The following is a 15,793-nucleotide window of genomic DNA, read 5'->3' as shown; positions in this document are numbered from 1 at the left end:
CTTCGACCGTTATAAATAAAAAAAATTAATTAGTTATTCATGGAACTATAATATACTTATCATCGGTTTTATGTCCACAGATTTTATTATGTACACAAAAGTATTACACACATATTCAGGTATCACTGTCCCGCTAGTGAATTTGTTGCAAAAAGATATAAAGAACGGTGAGATGTGTTTGCGATGTTCATATACATCTTTATCGAAGATAAAGAGTATCTTCTATTGAACAACGTTAGAATTTTCATTTGTAACGTATTTAAAGATTGATCTGAAGATTTAAAGATTGATCGAGAAGATATTTACAGAAAGATATATAAAATATTGTATGTGAAAAAGACAAACTGTTGAAACTCTGAATTAATTAATTCTCGATTAATTAATTTAATCGATATTATTACATTCTATGAAGTTGAAAAGCCAGTTAACAAAAAAGAATTTTTGATAATCGGTATAAAATACCTTTATCGATTTGTGAGATCGATTGCATGTGATGAAAATTCAGTTTATGATACTTTCATATTTCATTAGTGACATTAGAAGAAATATAGAAAAGGTACACATATATTATACAAAATGATAAAACATTGTATTGACAAGTATTATCAGAAGACTGATGAAACGATAATGGAGAGAGATATATCAGGACCAATGTCTCTCAAAAAATTCCTCCAGGCAGAATTTTCTATCAGAGAAGATGACAAAAATAAAAAAGACACAGAGAAAAAGATCGATCGGATTTCAAGAATCTAATCACATTAACGGCAAGAGACGATCATGCAAAATTAAGTAATGACTTGACGTGAAAGTCGGAAGATAGAATAGAAAAAGGTACAGTAGTGGTACAGGATTTAGTTCAGAATTCTCTTACCGCGGCCGTCATTTCGAAGGCCGTTCTGATATCCTTTGGTCGTCGTGGAAAACGATATCACCGTGTTCTTATACTTGAATGGACTAACTTTTGGACCGTAAGTGATCTTTGGAGTGGTACTGACGGTGTAATATGAGTTGAAAAAATTGCTTCTTCTGGTGGTAGTGCTGAAGCCGCCACCAATACCGCTATTACTATTGTTACTATTATTATTATTGTATCTAGTCTTGTATTGATCGGTGTATAAGTTATTGATAATTGTCCGCGTATATTTTGACACTGTCGTTGCGAACAGATTTGTGACGTGTTTGTAGGGATAAGTCGACGTCCTTATCGTCGTCGGTGTCGATGGGGTTATGCTCGATAATGGTATGCTCTGTGTTGCTTCCCATGGATACCTGTGTGGCATATTATCATGGCGTTACTATATATGGTGTTGCATTTGTATACTTCTGCACTATTATATTCTGCTAAATGACAGCGTCTGTTAATTAAAGTTAATTAACAGTCAGTAAATGTGTTGATTCACACTTCATTCTTAAATTGAAGTAACGATATGCTAAAATTCATGAGTAGGTTACCTAGAACTTGTCGATGTTCAATAAATGTCGCTGATGTATATAACTTCAATTCTTAACTGCGAAATGTTAAAATGTTTCAATAGAAGATTAGTTATATCTTCATATTATTAGGTAGAAGTTTTGTACTTCTTTTAGCGAGGATTAATTGATCAAAACGCATAAATTTTCTTTATCGTTTTTCATGGGATTCAAGAATTAAAATTAGTTACGTGCGAAGTTTTATTGCACGCGTTACGAAACAAAGAGTTGCTCGAGTTCTCGGATCATTACCTGTAATCTGTATTGTTGTAATGAGCGAATATCGGCCGGGTGTGTATTGCAGAATTGAATATGCTATCCCGGCGTACATACGTCGGAATGTTCTGCGTATAATCCGGTATTATGTTCTCGTGCTCCGCGACGCACTTCCCGTTCAGGCAGTACTGGAAATCAACGTCAACGATCAAGCGATTAAACAACTGTGCAAAGACATCTCGAGAAGATATATGCTAAATATTGTTATCTCGGCGCTATTATGTAAAATTACATGATATTATATTATCGCGTTGTCGGCACTAGCTAGGATTTATGAGATCACTTCTGATGTAATTGCGCGTTACAATTGCGACAGACGCGTCGCGGAAGCTATATCATAGTCCATAGCTCACAATGTCATGCAAACTGCATTATGCATACATTGAAATATCGTATGCCGAGAGAGATATTTCTTTTACAAACGGAAATAAGGCAATTGTTATTGTAAAGCGGTGTTGAAATTTATTTGCACCTTTCGGCTAATTTTCAACTTGGTTCTCGTCTCTTATCTCACAGCAACTTGCATAGTCGATCGGCCAAAAATTGACCGAAAGTTGCAAGTAAATTCTAGCACTGTTGTAAAGCATGTAAGCTCTCGTTTTACCTGACCATCTCCGCATGGCGATCCTTCCGCTGCTGGGCGATACGCAACGCAGTATCCGGATCCGGCGTCGAAACAGAATAGCTGAGCGCAAACTCGATCGTCTTTCTAAATATACAAAATTTAAATAATTAAAAATATAAAGATAAATAAATAAAATAAATAGATATGAGTCAGTAAGAATCATGTGATACATGTAACATTTTGTATAAGAATAATTTTAGATTCAACTCCATCACAGTTTAATATTCTACATAAAGCTTTATTAAAGAAAAAGACTTAAAAAATTATCGAACTTAATTACGCCCACTTTTTTCGTATTACAAAGACTGATACGTACGAAACAAGCGCTTGTTCCACGATCTTTCCGACATTGCGCATCTAAGGATAGGAGTTTACCCGGAAGAACTCTTGGCAGCGCCTCGTCTTCATGAGGCGCATTGTATAAGCAGGTCGCTGTATCACCACTATAAATAAAAAAGATAGCATAGATTTAGTAATTTCCATTTACTTTTAATTTTAAGAAGAGCGTATTTTATTATAATAATCTGATTATTTATTTATACACAGTAAATTGTTTTCTAAAAGATAGAAGCTGTAGACACATTGCATATCAAATCAAAATCAATTTGAAAAATTAAAAAAAGATTGTAAAAATAACAAATTCTTTCGTACATTTTCCAATAATAATAGATCAAAGTTAGCGTTCTTAAAGCTCTACGTTGCATACAGTTACCTACTTTAGAAAATGATGGAAGGAGGACACACTGCAGTGGGACCATTTGAAGCCCTTCTCGGTGTGCCTAAGATCGCTCATGATATATCCGTCTTCCCATCGACATTTTTCTGCTCCTGGTCCACCCAGGTAGCTAGGCGGTGGTGAACCGTCGTGAACGGCACCCAATCTACGATTCACGTAAAATGTACGTTTTATTTTCAATGGTATCAATCGGTTCTCATTTCAGGTAAAAGAAGGCGGATACGTATAGCAATAGATAAAAGCGAGAAAAAACAGGTTTGTATGATAATTTATGCTTACAGGTGGCCGACCTCGTGCGCAGCGACGATGATACCGCTGAATCCACCGGTATCTTCGATGATAGCGACCGAATTCACCTTCTCAAGACGCTTATTCACGACGCACGCCCCACCGACGTATGCGAATCCTGTGCAGAGGAGACTCTTTAGCATGCCTTGTGTTTGCGTTCCCTGGCTACGTGCATATATCGAACGGTAGTACTACTTTATTACTATTAGAATCATATTCGGTATTAACGCAAGCTGTCTCCTCGTTAAATTAGCGACAGAAGTATGTCTTCACTGTAAACACTTGTTAACTCTAATTATTCTATTTTTTAAATTTCGAGATCTTGACTTTTAAGGACATTGCAGGTTCATAAAGTTCGATTGCTCTCAGTCGTAATTTCAACGTAGTTTTGATATTTACGTTTACGGTGAAGAAACATGTGTTGTTAATACACCATAGACATTGCTAGTATCTCGCGCTTTCGCACCCTATGAGGATTATTATTAATTATTTATTATTATTAATTTGTTTGTAGATAAATGTTAAAAACAAGTAGTTATGTCGATATATATATGCGGCATGCATCTGTTAATTCGTCGCCCAATGGTTAACGAGAGAGTTAGCCGAAGATATTGTATAGTTTACGTTCGAAATGTCTACGAATTGGCCGATCAATAGATCGGACGTCGTTGTCTTCCCTTCCCCGATTCAATATCGAACGATTACGAAAAAGTAGACACATCTCTTTTTAAAGTTGTTCTCCTTAGTGATTTCAAAGACTTACCAAAGACCACGATCCATGACAATGTAATGCAGCCAAAGGTATACAAGAGTCATAAATTATTACTCAGGAGAGATACAGAACAAAGAGCGCAGGTGATATAAAAAGAAAAAAGAGAATAAAGACGGGAGGAGAAATTGAATTTTGAGCGACTGTTTCTTTTGTAATTTTTGGTTGAAAAAATAACGAAATATACGAGCGAGATACACGTAATTACCGATCGAAATTGTAATTTGATTATTTGATGTATAAAAGACCGTGAAACAACAGTATATACATAAAATACGGAAACTGTAATAATTGTGTAGATACAGTGGCGGATCCCTTACAACTCAATATAGAATTGTCGCTACTCAAGGAACGCATAAAAATTAACAAAAAATCAAAATGACGTCAAAATGACTTTACTTTTTAAGCTGCTTAAAGTCAAACACTCAAATTTTGTAACTAAAAATCATTATTTTGACGTTAAAGTATATAATTTTGACTTTCTCTTGATTTAGTGTGTTTCTTGGATGAATTATATTCATTATATTTTGCATTTGTACTTTATTTTTGTCAATTGTTGAATCGAGATGCGCCAAAATTGTCTCGATCCGCCACTGTATAGATACTGAGACCTATGTATATGCAACATAGACATAAACACACATATAGAAGTAGGTTTTTAAGCAACTGTGCAAGGGAACAGCAGAGTTTGAAAAAGGCAATTGCTTGACGAATCTGTATGGTGCGCGCATGAAATCATTACGTAAGAAAAGAAGAATATAAGGCATTAGAAGTAAAGTATATATTAGGTGTAGTAAAAAGAAATCCATTATTTTTGCATGAAATTGAATGGAAAAATAATGGATTTCTTTTTACTATATCTAATATGATATTGATACAAATAAAAGCTGATACATACACAAGTAAAGTATGTAACAGAAATTTGCTTCGAGTAACTTCTACGATTGCCTTCTAAGTCTCGAAAAATAAAAATCAGTAAATAGAACTTTAAGTGTTTCTATTTTAATTTTACAAACAAAATTTATCAGATTTCCTTTATTTATCTGTATTTGCGCTAAACACCAAAATTGGAAATCTGGAGATTGAAACTTTGTAAGGCAGTGCGTAATGTGCAAGACTTAAAGTTGAAAAAGCTAAAAAAATAACGGTTTCCCTCTTCGAAAAAAAAACATACCTGCGGTTCCTCTATTGCACACATCATTCGCGTATTGCCTCCTGCACATATCTAATCTGCAATGCAATAACAAAAATACTCTTTATCATGTAGATTTACATACTCAGTGATATTTCTGACCTGGTCACGGGACAGACAATATTTAGACGGTGAAACCCAGACACCGTACATATTAATCTTTTTACAATACTGCATAAGAGAACAATAAAAAATAAAAAATGTAAAAATAGATGCATGGAATCATCGCTTGAACGAGTTTGAATTCAATTTGTGTCGTGGTTCGCTAGATTTCTCTCGGGTTGGAACACAAATGATAATCATCCTCTCGAGAAACTATTATAACCGCCAAGTATAAAACACACTATCCTGCGTTTTGAGAGAAAGTTCCGTGATGTCCTTGCGATAGTCCGTAAATGTGGATTTGCGTGTGATCGAAAGCAACACCCACAAAGCGAACGTCGCAAAAAAAAAACCAGGATTCGTAACCGGCACAATTTTAGCATGGTCGAATTTCGACATTACTTAAGACACGTAAAAATAATTTTCCTAATAATGGAGCCAAAATTGTGTCAATTTCAATCCTTACTGGAAATTCTCCGCAAACACAAAAAACAAATTTAAAAAAAGAAACGCGCTCCTTCCTTGAGGCAGCCTTGAAAAAACGAGTGTTGCGGAAGCGCACGTGTAGCCAATGTGTGAAATATTAAACAAAAAAATTAATAAGTAAATAAAAGCAAAGAAACTGCGCCGAGCGCGTTTGGTGCATGAATCAATGCCCGCTTATTAAACGGTGATCTCGTGTTGGATTTCATTAATCAATTGTACGCGATTGCGAGTTGGCATTTTGATTAAGCGTGACAGACGTTATGGGTCCGATTTATTGTACAAGATTTCACATTCATATGGCGCACTCTTTCATAACTGAAGGAGGAATTTGTCTAACAAATCGTAAATCACGTAGATCTGCATAAATGAAGACTTAATATGCATGGATTATGTTGCTCCGTTCATTTTATTAATTCGAACTGATTCATGAGTTCAAAATATATTCAGATTATGCTGCAAAAATGTAAAGGGCTGAAATATTACTATATATTACATCGATATATGCAATAAAATTCATACATATTATATCAGAAATAAAATTTATCTAAATATAAAATTTAATACGATAATTAACCTTAATTTTCGATTGGATTAATATTTCAGTTCTCTTTCTATATTTTTACACCTGATTGGAGTAACCCTGCCTAGAGTGTTGCAAAATACTTGTAATAAAAAAAACACGAATTCGTCGAAAGGAAAAAAAGATTTACATTAAAGCCTGCTCAATCTACGTAGTATTGCGTAACTCACACATACAAATGATTCTCTCTGCGAATCACTATATATATTTTTAAGAAGTTACAGGAAACTGACTTTAACTTGATCTTTATGACTTTCCAATGCAAATGTCAAACTGGATATTTTATATATTCAGTCATACGTTTTGATTATCTGCGAACCTATGTTTTTATAGCTTTATGCATGACGCAATTGACATGATTGTCCGATGTTATGGCGTTTTGGGACCACAGCGCGGCCGCGAATTATCAATGTGCGTTAATTATCAATTAAATTAAGATTAGTGGTACCATACCCACTCCTTATTCGTTCCTCCTTGCTCGAGCGTGTGCGTAAGAAGCTCTGGTGAATTACAAGTGCATTGTCTCGCAGGCACAGATTACAAGTTCCTAATTTCGCTCGTTGGAATCACGCGAGGAAGATATTTCTGTTTGAAGCTGTTTTTGTATCAGCGAGTGTTGGTTTTTCTTGCATTATCGCAATTCGTTGCTCGCGTAATTATCTCGCGGTTCGTCCTGATCCTCATATTTCTCGAAAAATATCTTCCCCAAGAATCCCAAGACATCCCCTAACTCTACTATATCTGTTAGATTATGTACCATTACTGCATGTCAACCGTCAATAATACCGTCAACTATATACATTATACATGCTAGCAAAAATGCTGTACCATACGTTACGAAAATTAAGAAAAAAAAAAAAAGAAGTAAAGCGTGATCGCTATGTAATAAACCATACCGGCAGTTCCCTTAGTGCAGCGGCCGCCTTTCCTACGACGGCACATATCATACCTGTTTTGCGGAATAAAAATCGAGAGTATGAAATCATCAGAAAGAATAAAACGTAAGATTTATAATAAACATTATCGTAACACAAAAAGAGAAACGGAGAGTATATTGAAATTAATTATTGAATGCTCTTATGTGGAATTCAACATTCATTTATGATGTATTCGCGCTTCTCTCATTTACATCATGTAAAGTTAATGAATGCTCGTTGGATTGACAAATAAATAAAAAAGTATGGATCATCAGAGAGGTTATCGTTTCTGCAGGCACTTTCGTGACTTGCCGTTAAGTTACAGCATTGCACGTAGGTCGTTTTACGGATCGGGTACTCTTACTTTGTGACAGCGACGGCAATGTCGTATACAGGAAGTCTTCTCTCCCGGAAAAGATATTTGCCCATGTCTGTCAGAGCGGCTGCCGAGTCAATTGCGTCTCTTCCCACGCGATTCCTTTCTAAATACGGTGTCGCGTCTCGTCCCTGAGTATAATACAATTGTCTTATTTATATTTAGGCACCTGCAGCTTCAATCTTCAAAGATCCTTTTTTTTTCTCAATAATTATAAAGTTTGATAAATAGAGTTTACATATTTTAAGAAAAGATCTGTCGATGTATAGATTATAATATATGTACATAAACTGGAGTATTAATTTTACTACTATCTCTTACACGTGAAATAATTATTCCCGCTATACTGATACGTATTTTTGGCCCCTTCAGTAACTTGTACCTCAGATCAACTCCGTTCCAAAAGGATACGAAGTATCTCTTTATCTGCACGTTATCGCCACCGTGCAATCTGAAAAGAAAAGATCCGTTTCATCATTGAGAGAAACGAGTTAAGAGAAATTATAAATGTCAATGCGGATACACGGAATATTCGCATAAGGAAAAATAACAGTTACGGCTGTATATACTCGCGCTTCTCAAAGATGATATTAATCGACTCTCACCTGTACCCATCGTAATCCACAATACAAAGGATTTCCGGGTAAATGACGTACGGTGCTTCGCGCCTCGATCTGCTATTAATCGAACGCTTAATCCTATATCTCTTGGCTAAGTGATCGGGTTCCATAAGCGCTGAAAACATTTGTATTTATATTTGCAGTCTTAGGATTTTTTAGATCAATTTTTAAACTGTCGATTCAAATAAGAAAATTAAAGTTTTGACGTATATTCCACTCACAAAAGTCACTGTACTCGTCGCTGATAGGTCGATCCACTTTTCTAAAAACGATATGATGACTTGTGTGTTCCAAGTCTTCGCTACTAGTTATGTTGGGCAGTAGTTCGGGTTCATAAAGAGTTGACGCTTTGCTCACTACTTCTTGCAGAACCCGTTCTGGCAGTGGCCGAATAACTAATTCTGAACCGATGGTTCCATCCTAAACGAAAAGATGTATACTTTAATAGAATAATTAATCACGTAATTAATTATTCTATTAAACATAGTCATTCATCAAATGAATATAGAATCAAGTGTCATGGGAATGTCCAACTTCGGATTACAAAATTTTATTTTAATTCGATGCGAATTAAAAAAACTTATTTATATGTATATTATGTCTCTAATTTATTATTTTTAATTAGTAATGAATTTAATTAGTATTTTTTTAATTAGTAATATTTTAGTAACGATAAAGCGAAATTTTATTCTTATTTAATATTCTCTTTCTTTCTTCTTTTTTAAAGGTTGTAATGTCAAAATATCATCTCAAGAAATGATTCAAGACTAGCTGATTACATTGAACTATATTATACATGTAATATTCAAGTAGTTTACATTCAAATGTATTGCAGCATAAACTTTCTCGTAATTAACTGTGACTATAATTGTATCTAATAATAATTTTTCTAAACATCACTGCGATGTTTTTAACAGATAAATATAAAACATTTCATATATAAACTTTGCATAAATAAAGAAAACTTAAAACAATCAAGAAAAAATCAAGAAAAAACATGACGTGAGCATTGTGTAACGAAAAACAAATTTAAACAAAGAGATTAAAATTAATAATCTCGCTATAAACTTCGAAAGTTTACGATTCGAAGTGATTAATCTTAAGTTTGATCGCTGAAACACACTCTTGGTGTGTATAAACACTATAAACTAAGCCTGATACCCATAATTATTAGACGACTCGTGCCCACTCGAGTCTCTCTCCAAATTGTGCAATATTTGAATATTGCACATATAAATATCGCGGTATATGAATCACGGCGCGTTAGTTGAGGGGCATGTTAAATCGAGCGTTTCCATCAAGCTGGGCGCCGAGTTATACATTTTACGGCGAGTCGAATTACTCGGTATTCTCGATCCGGACACGATCGCGCCGTTCGATCTGCAGTCTGCGAGAGGTGCACTGGTCAGATCTCGAGGAAGGGGGAGTGAAAGCGAAAGGTCAGGCCAGCACGGGGTCACTTAGAACAACGCTTTTACGACGTGTTATGTAACCAGACGGCATTATGTATACGTGACCGCGCTAAGACGACATATTATATGTCTTTGTCTTCATTAAAATTTCATTGAAACTCCTACGCGCGAAAATCGCCGTCAAAGTCACTGAGAAATTAATTCCGTTATGGATCCATCGGATCTTCTGAGTAAACGAGAGATTTTTTTGTACCTAACAATTAACTTTCACGACTCCCGCAAGATACAACGCGTGATTGTAATGTAATATATTCGTGCTCTCGTCTGCGCACCAGTTATATTACTCGTATTTGCATGCGAGTAATGATCTCGCGCGTAATAGCGCAATTTAGATCGTCCCGACCTTTCGGATAAAGCATGCGGACGTGCAACGCACGTAGCGTGGTTGCTTACGAAATTCAATTCTGTTTCGCTGAAAAAAACATCAGGAGTAACAACAATTAAGATTAATTGAGAGGTGAAGGGACAATCAATTGGCGCAATCAACTTGCTTCATTTTTAATTTATGTATAAGAGAATTTTCTTCGTATTATTTTCTAATTTTTTTTAAGTTTTGCTTTTAACGAAAATTTGCATAGTGCTATTTTCAAATTTTTTAAAAAGTTTTTTTTCTAGTTTTTTAATGTATGAGAATTTACATCGTATTCTGTTCTCCAAAAATGCTTCAAGTTTGCAATCAAACTTCTCTTCGACGGAATCGCGAATATAATTATCATATTTAGTGACGTGACGGATAAATCTCGAAGATTTCGCGTTTCGAGAATTATACGTGATAAATACTAATACGGGGAAAATATCTCATACAGCTGATTCCTTCTTAGAGATGCAATTAAGAGCTTTGTAAGAGAAATCAAGTCACGCTTGTTTAAACGCGAAATTATTAGGAATACAACGTCCTTCTTTCTCTCTCGAAATTGCAGACTGCGGCGAAAGGTAGGACCGATGCATACAAGTTTATTGGCTTCTGTCCCGTAGACACAATACTCTTCACGCGAGACTTCGTCCTGACTAAAGACGAGAAAGACGTCGATTGCGAATATAAGATGAAAATGTCAAAACCGTGGTTTTTCATCATCAGTATTTAGGTAACTTTAATGCCGTAGGTATATGTAACGACATCATTTTATTCAATTATATATCTACAATAGACTGTAAATTAAAATTTCATTATAGTCTTCATTATAGTCTTTTCAAAATTAAGTGGGGAATAATATTATTACGTTTATTTCGCAAAAACTTTTTTTCTTTCTTCATTGTTTAAAATAAAAAAAGTATTATAAACGTCTCAACATTTTTCCACAAGATTTCATCTCAGATTTAAGCAAGCGATGCGACTGCTTACTAAATATACGGCTAGCCTTACTCATCTGCTAGAACAGTTTACGACTATTTTGGATAACGAAACTTGGTAGGTGTCCATAAAATATAGACGCCATAATTCACGATGAAACAACGTATTCGATAGAACAACATGCCAGACACTCGTTCTAACATTTTAATTACTTATAATAAATCTCCATTGACTCACGCATCACAAATCTCATACGATTCATATACGCGATTCGTATACGCGATCACTGAATTTCATTCCCGCTTGATTATAAATTATTCTTGTAGTAGAATAAACAATTTAATAAAATTCAAAAATCTAAAAGAGAGAGATACTCTATAATCTATATAGTCCATATCTTTGTAAAATATAAATTGTAATTCAAAGTACAAGTTAGTCACGTAAAACTATCGTCCATGAATCTCTCGCGAATTTTTATACGATTGTACCAGCGATTGTAGTTGCTTTCCGTCCATTGCCGTAAAAATGTTACGCCGTGCGGTACAGCAAATTGCGATATTGCTATAATTATAACACAGGTCCTAAGCGAATCGCGTCGGTTGACGAAAGACGACCCGCAATAATAGGGTGGTGACGAAAGGAACATTAAGAAAGAATGGCCGCTTACAACGCGCACTTTCCCATTCGTGTCTCGGTGTAGTAGAATGGAAGCCATATTCTCTGCGTCTTGATAGATGTCACCGATATCCACGCCGACCTACAATAATTAGAAACTCAGGTTCGTTAGAGAAACTGATTCGATAAAAATGTATGATTCTCTTATCAAATTATTAAATAAATTTTCAGAACCTTTTGTTACGTTTTTTTTTGCTTTTTAAGGACGTTTAGTATGAAAAAAAATATAATCTGTTGTTTGTCGAATATTTTAGCTTAGTAATAAGTATTGAAAAAATTTTTAATTATTAAAAAATTGTAAAGTCTTAATGATTAGATATACTACTAAAGAAAAGAGGTCACTTACATCCTTCACCCTCTCGTAATGAAGGCCGTCCGGTTGTGACGCGTTCCTGGTAACAATCCACATCGGCAAGCTGTTGGCCGTCAATAATCCTTCCGTAGGTTTTAACGAAAGGCTGATATCTTTGCCGAAAGCCTTCAGGTGAATCTGCGGTTTCGCGTCCAAGCTCCTCTTATGCACCGTGTGCAACACAGGCACGACTTCGTACGGTGGCACTATGGTTTGAGAGTGTAAAATGTGTTTATATTTGCAAAAGGAAAGTCATCGAGCTCTTGTTCTTTTGCTGCATTTTTAAAAAAAGAAATCTTCGTTTATATATATGTATAATTTAAAGGCTACAATATTTTTTAAATATACGTTTTACGTAACTTCCCCCCTTTATTTTCAGTGTTTGCATGTTACGATTGGCATTTCAGAATTAATGATGATTACCGATTAATTTCTCATGCCTAGCTGTCGTTAAAAAAAATGGCGATTATTGAAACCTGAAGATCAGGCAACGGAGACCCTTTTTAAGATCATCAGAATGATGATTCTCGAGTGATGGAATCGAGATAAATATTCATCGAGAGTGATTCACGATGGAGAATTGGAGTTTAATGGCCCGTTGTCAAGTATGAAAAATATTTGCGTCTCTGACCCTTGATTTCTTTGTCAGGGACACGCCGAGAAGATGAGGAAGAAATTCCACATGAATAAAATTTCGGATAAAATGTATTCATCATTAAATTCGACGTGAATTTTATTTCAAAAATTAATTAATAGATTTATTTCTGATGATTTTCTTCAATTTCTACTTTTACTACAACAAAACTCCAAGAATTAATGATTTTCACGAGAAATGATGCAATGCATCCATACCTTTAATTATGAAACATCTCGCATAGAAATGATATATTAATGCTCATTTCTAACAAAGTAGATTAACTTTAATCTCGGTTCAACTTACTCTTCGTCTTTTTCTAATCTTTAAAATTAGAAGTTATCTATGATGGAAATTATGGTGGAACGAGCATTAAATAGACATTTTATTATTCTTGACGCGTGTATAATCGCAATTCTGCATTTGAATCACATTAATTGGCAATCCGATGTTTTTTTAATGCTATTGCCGGAGGGAATGAGGTATTAAAAAAACCGGAAAAGATAACGGGTGAGTTACTTTTTTTCGCTATTCTTACCGGACTCGTGTCCCGTGTAAAACACCGATAACATCTCTTCCCTTGTCATGTGCTCGTGAATCTGAAACACAAATGGGTTTAAGTGAACGCGCGGGTGTCGCAATATTCTTACGTAATCGAGATCGCGACTGTTCGTAATCTCGGTGCGCTTTATCGATCGACTCATGAATAAATCCATGACGAGATACAATCCGTAGATCGATCACGACGCTTATTACTTACGCTTAGTTTCCTAAATGCGAAATGACGTGTATCACAATAGTGCTATAAAGCGAATAGGTACGTGACGCGCATCAATTGAAGTGATAAATCGAAAGAAACTTTTGCTAATTTGTCTGACGTAAATGATATTTCCTACACGCGATTATTCGTAATTATTATTCGCGCAGAGAAATGAACGTGGTAGAGAAAGAATTTTTATATGAGAGATCTTTTGTGCAAGCAAATCTAACTTTCGAGATTTGCAATTTAGTTTCATTATTGGTTATTACGTCATCTCGTATGTTTTTTCGCTTGCGCGCATCTTGACAATTCCGTGACTCCAGTTTTATTTATTTTTTCTTACTCAGCCGAAGTAATTTCTTGTATTGTTCCTGTCGCACCAATATCGTGGGAATAGTGAAGCAAAGTGGATACGGTAATCGAGAATGGTAACGCCGCCGGCAAAAAGACATCACGTTTTGTGTTGTAAAAAGTTACGTCACGAATAGTAGAACTATCACGGCTCGGAATTTGTAGATTAATCCACGACTTGAAATTTTATGTTTCACAATGCAGGCAGCAAGAGCGATTAAATAATGTATCTAGCAATTGCAATAACTGCACAAGAGATTCTTATTAAATAAGAGAAAGAGGATATCTACATTGAGAAAAAATATAGTCAATTTTAATAAATATTTAGTTGAATACTGCCAACTAAATATTTATTAAATATAAAGACATATTTATTTGATATAAGAAACATTAATTTGATTTAACAATCATTCTTTTTAATGAACAAATATTTATGGTAAGTTTAGTTGGCAGTATTGAACTAAATATTTATTAAAATTGACTATTTTTTTTTTTCAGTGTAATATCACTTGTGTAAACACTTGTACAATAAACTAAAATAAAATTTCCCCTCGACACTGTAAATTTAAATATATAATAGTTACCTTATATAAATTTCAAATTAACAACTGCCCAGTTGAATAGATTACATTATTAGCCTGTGATCAGTATATAAATTTTATTTAACGTGACGTTTTTTTTATTATTTAACATCGCTGTAATTGGCTGCGATAGGCTTGCTCAGGTTAGGACGGCGATTTTTCAAGTGTTCTCAGAATCGTAGCCCGTCCGGTTTTACAGCGGCGGTCCATAATTAACGGACATGCACGCGTATTCTGTTTTCCAATCGCGTTTCAAGGTCTGCTTCTACCATTTCACAGCAGCATGCCGTGCTTTTGCTTGCTGCACCGTGTCACAGAAATCGAGCTGCAGCTGGAAATCGATTGAAGCCCCTGGGAGTTCTAAGGTCGATCACTTTCGCTCATTATTGCCGAGCCTCCAATCGTGAGCTCGATTTATGCTACGAGCAATCGTTTCGCTCCTAACAAAACTTCGACAAGATATCTACTTGTTCAAAAAGAACACACAAAAGTCAACAAAAAATCAAATGATTTTATTTTGATTCTTAACATCAATAAACAGTTAAATTTTGTAACGAAAAAATTATCGTTTAGTTTCTCATGACGTCAAAATACAATCATTTTTACTCCTTCTTTTGACTTAATGTGTTGTTTCTTGAGTGGATCGTAATTCGAAATTCTCATAAAATATCCAAATTTTCCTTTATATTTCTTTTTAATCTTCCAACATAATCTCATAATTATTTTAGAGCATTACATTAATAATGGTTTTATTGTTTTAAATTAGCAGAGCTATTTTCTATCATATACAATTATACTTTATTTTAAAGTTTAACACACTTTAATACTCTTGATCCGATATAACGATTCTTATAAATCTGCCTTGATCTACATATGCACGAGCGATTCCACGTCAGTACAGCAAATAATCGATTTTCTCAGAACAGTTTCAGACCCGACAATGAATTTTGTAATACCCGTCAACCGTGACATGAGCCGCGCGCGTTTTAATCGTAATGTATTTCACGCGTCTGTGAGCATAACCGCCGATCGATAGAAACGCCGTCTTTCTTTTTTTCCCTCCCGTGAAAAGTAGATTACTCTCTCGGCTTAGGAACATTCCGGTTTTCCCTTTTGATCTTTCTGTCTCTCTCTCTCTCTCNCTCTCATNTACACTAACTATACTACTACTGATAAGTCTAACNCTAAGTCTAGGNTTCCTTCAATTCAATTCGGGNTACTCTACTACGGTATCAACGGT

The 15,793-nt window shown here is 35.0% G+C and overlaps 1 protein-coding gene across 1 annotated transcript in view; it reads right to left on the bottom strand.

Moving 5' to 3' along the window:
• The window catches only part of LOC105617248 (A disintegrin and metalloproteinase with thrombospondin motifs 8-like), a 20,310-nt gene that overhangs the window by 2,138 nt on the left and 2,379 nt on the right, over positions 1 to 15,793 (bottom strand). The window contains exons 2-15 of the mRNA XM_012198813.1: positions 13,400 to 13,460; positions 12,222 to 12,433; positions 11,868 to 11,957; positions 8,659 to 8,857; positions 8,423 to 8,552; positions 8,139 to 8,268; positions 7,806 to 7,948; positions 5,339 to 5,394; positions 3,387 to 3,513; positions 3,088 to 3,252; positions 2,688 to 2,814; positions 2,351 to 2,455; positions 1,723 to 1,874; positions 872 to 1,269 (exon numbers count right to left, since the gene is read on the bottom strand). Of these exons, the coding sequence (XP_012054203.1) occupies positions 872 to 1,269; positions 1,723 to 1,874; positions 2,351 to 2,455; positions 2,688 to 2,814; positions 3,088 to 3,252; positions 3,387 to 3,513; positions 5,339 to 5,394; positions 7,806 to 7,948; positions 8,139 to 8,268; positions 8,423 to 8,552; positions 8,659 to 8,857; positions 11,868 to 11,957; positions 12,222 to 12,433; positions 13,400 to 13,460 (2,095 nt within the window). The remainder of the gene's footprint in view (positions 1 to 871; positions 1,270 to 1,722; positions 1,875 to 2,350; positions 2,456 to 2,687; positions 2,815 to 3,087; positions 3,253 to 3,386; positions 3,514 to 5,338; positions 5,395 to 7,805; positions 7,949 to 8,138; positions 8,269 to 8,422; positions 8,553 to 8,658; positions 8,858 to 11,867; positions 11,958 to 12,221; positions 12,434 to 13,399; positions 13,461 to 15,793) is intronic.

The sequence above is a fragment of the Atta cephalotes genome, assembly GCF_000143395.1.
Source record: "Atta cephalotes unplaced genomic scaffold scaffold00012, whole genome shotgun sequence".
In the NCBI taxonomy this organism is placed as follows: Eukaryota; Metazoa; Arthropoda; class Insecta; order Hymenoptera; family Formicidae; genus Atta; species Atta cephalotes.
The sequence above is the reverse complement of the archived record's forward strand: the minus strand, read 5'-3'. Positions and strand labels throughout refer to the sequence as shown.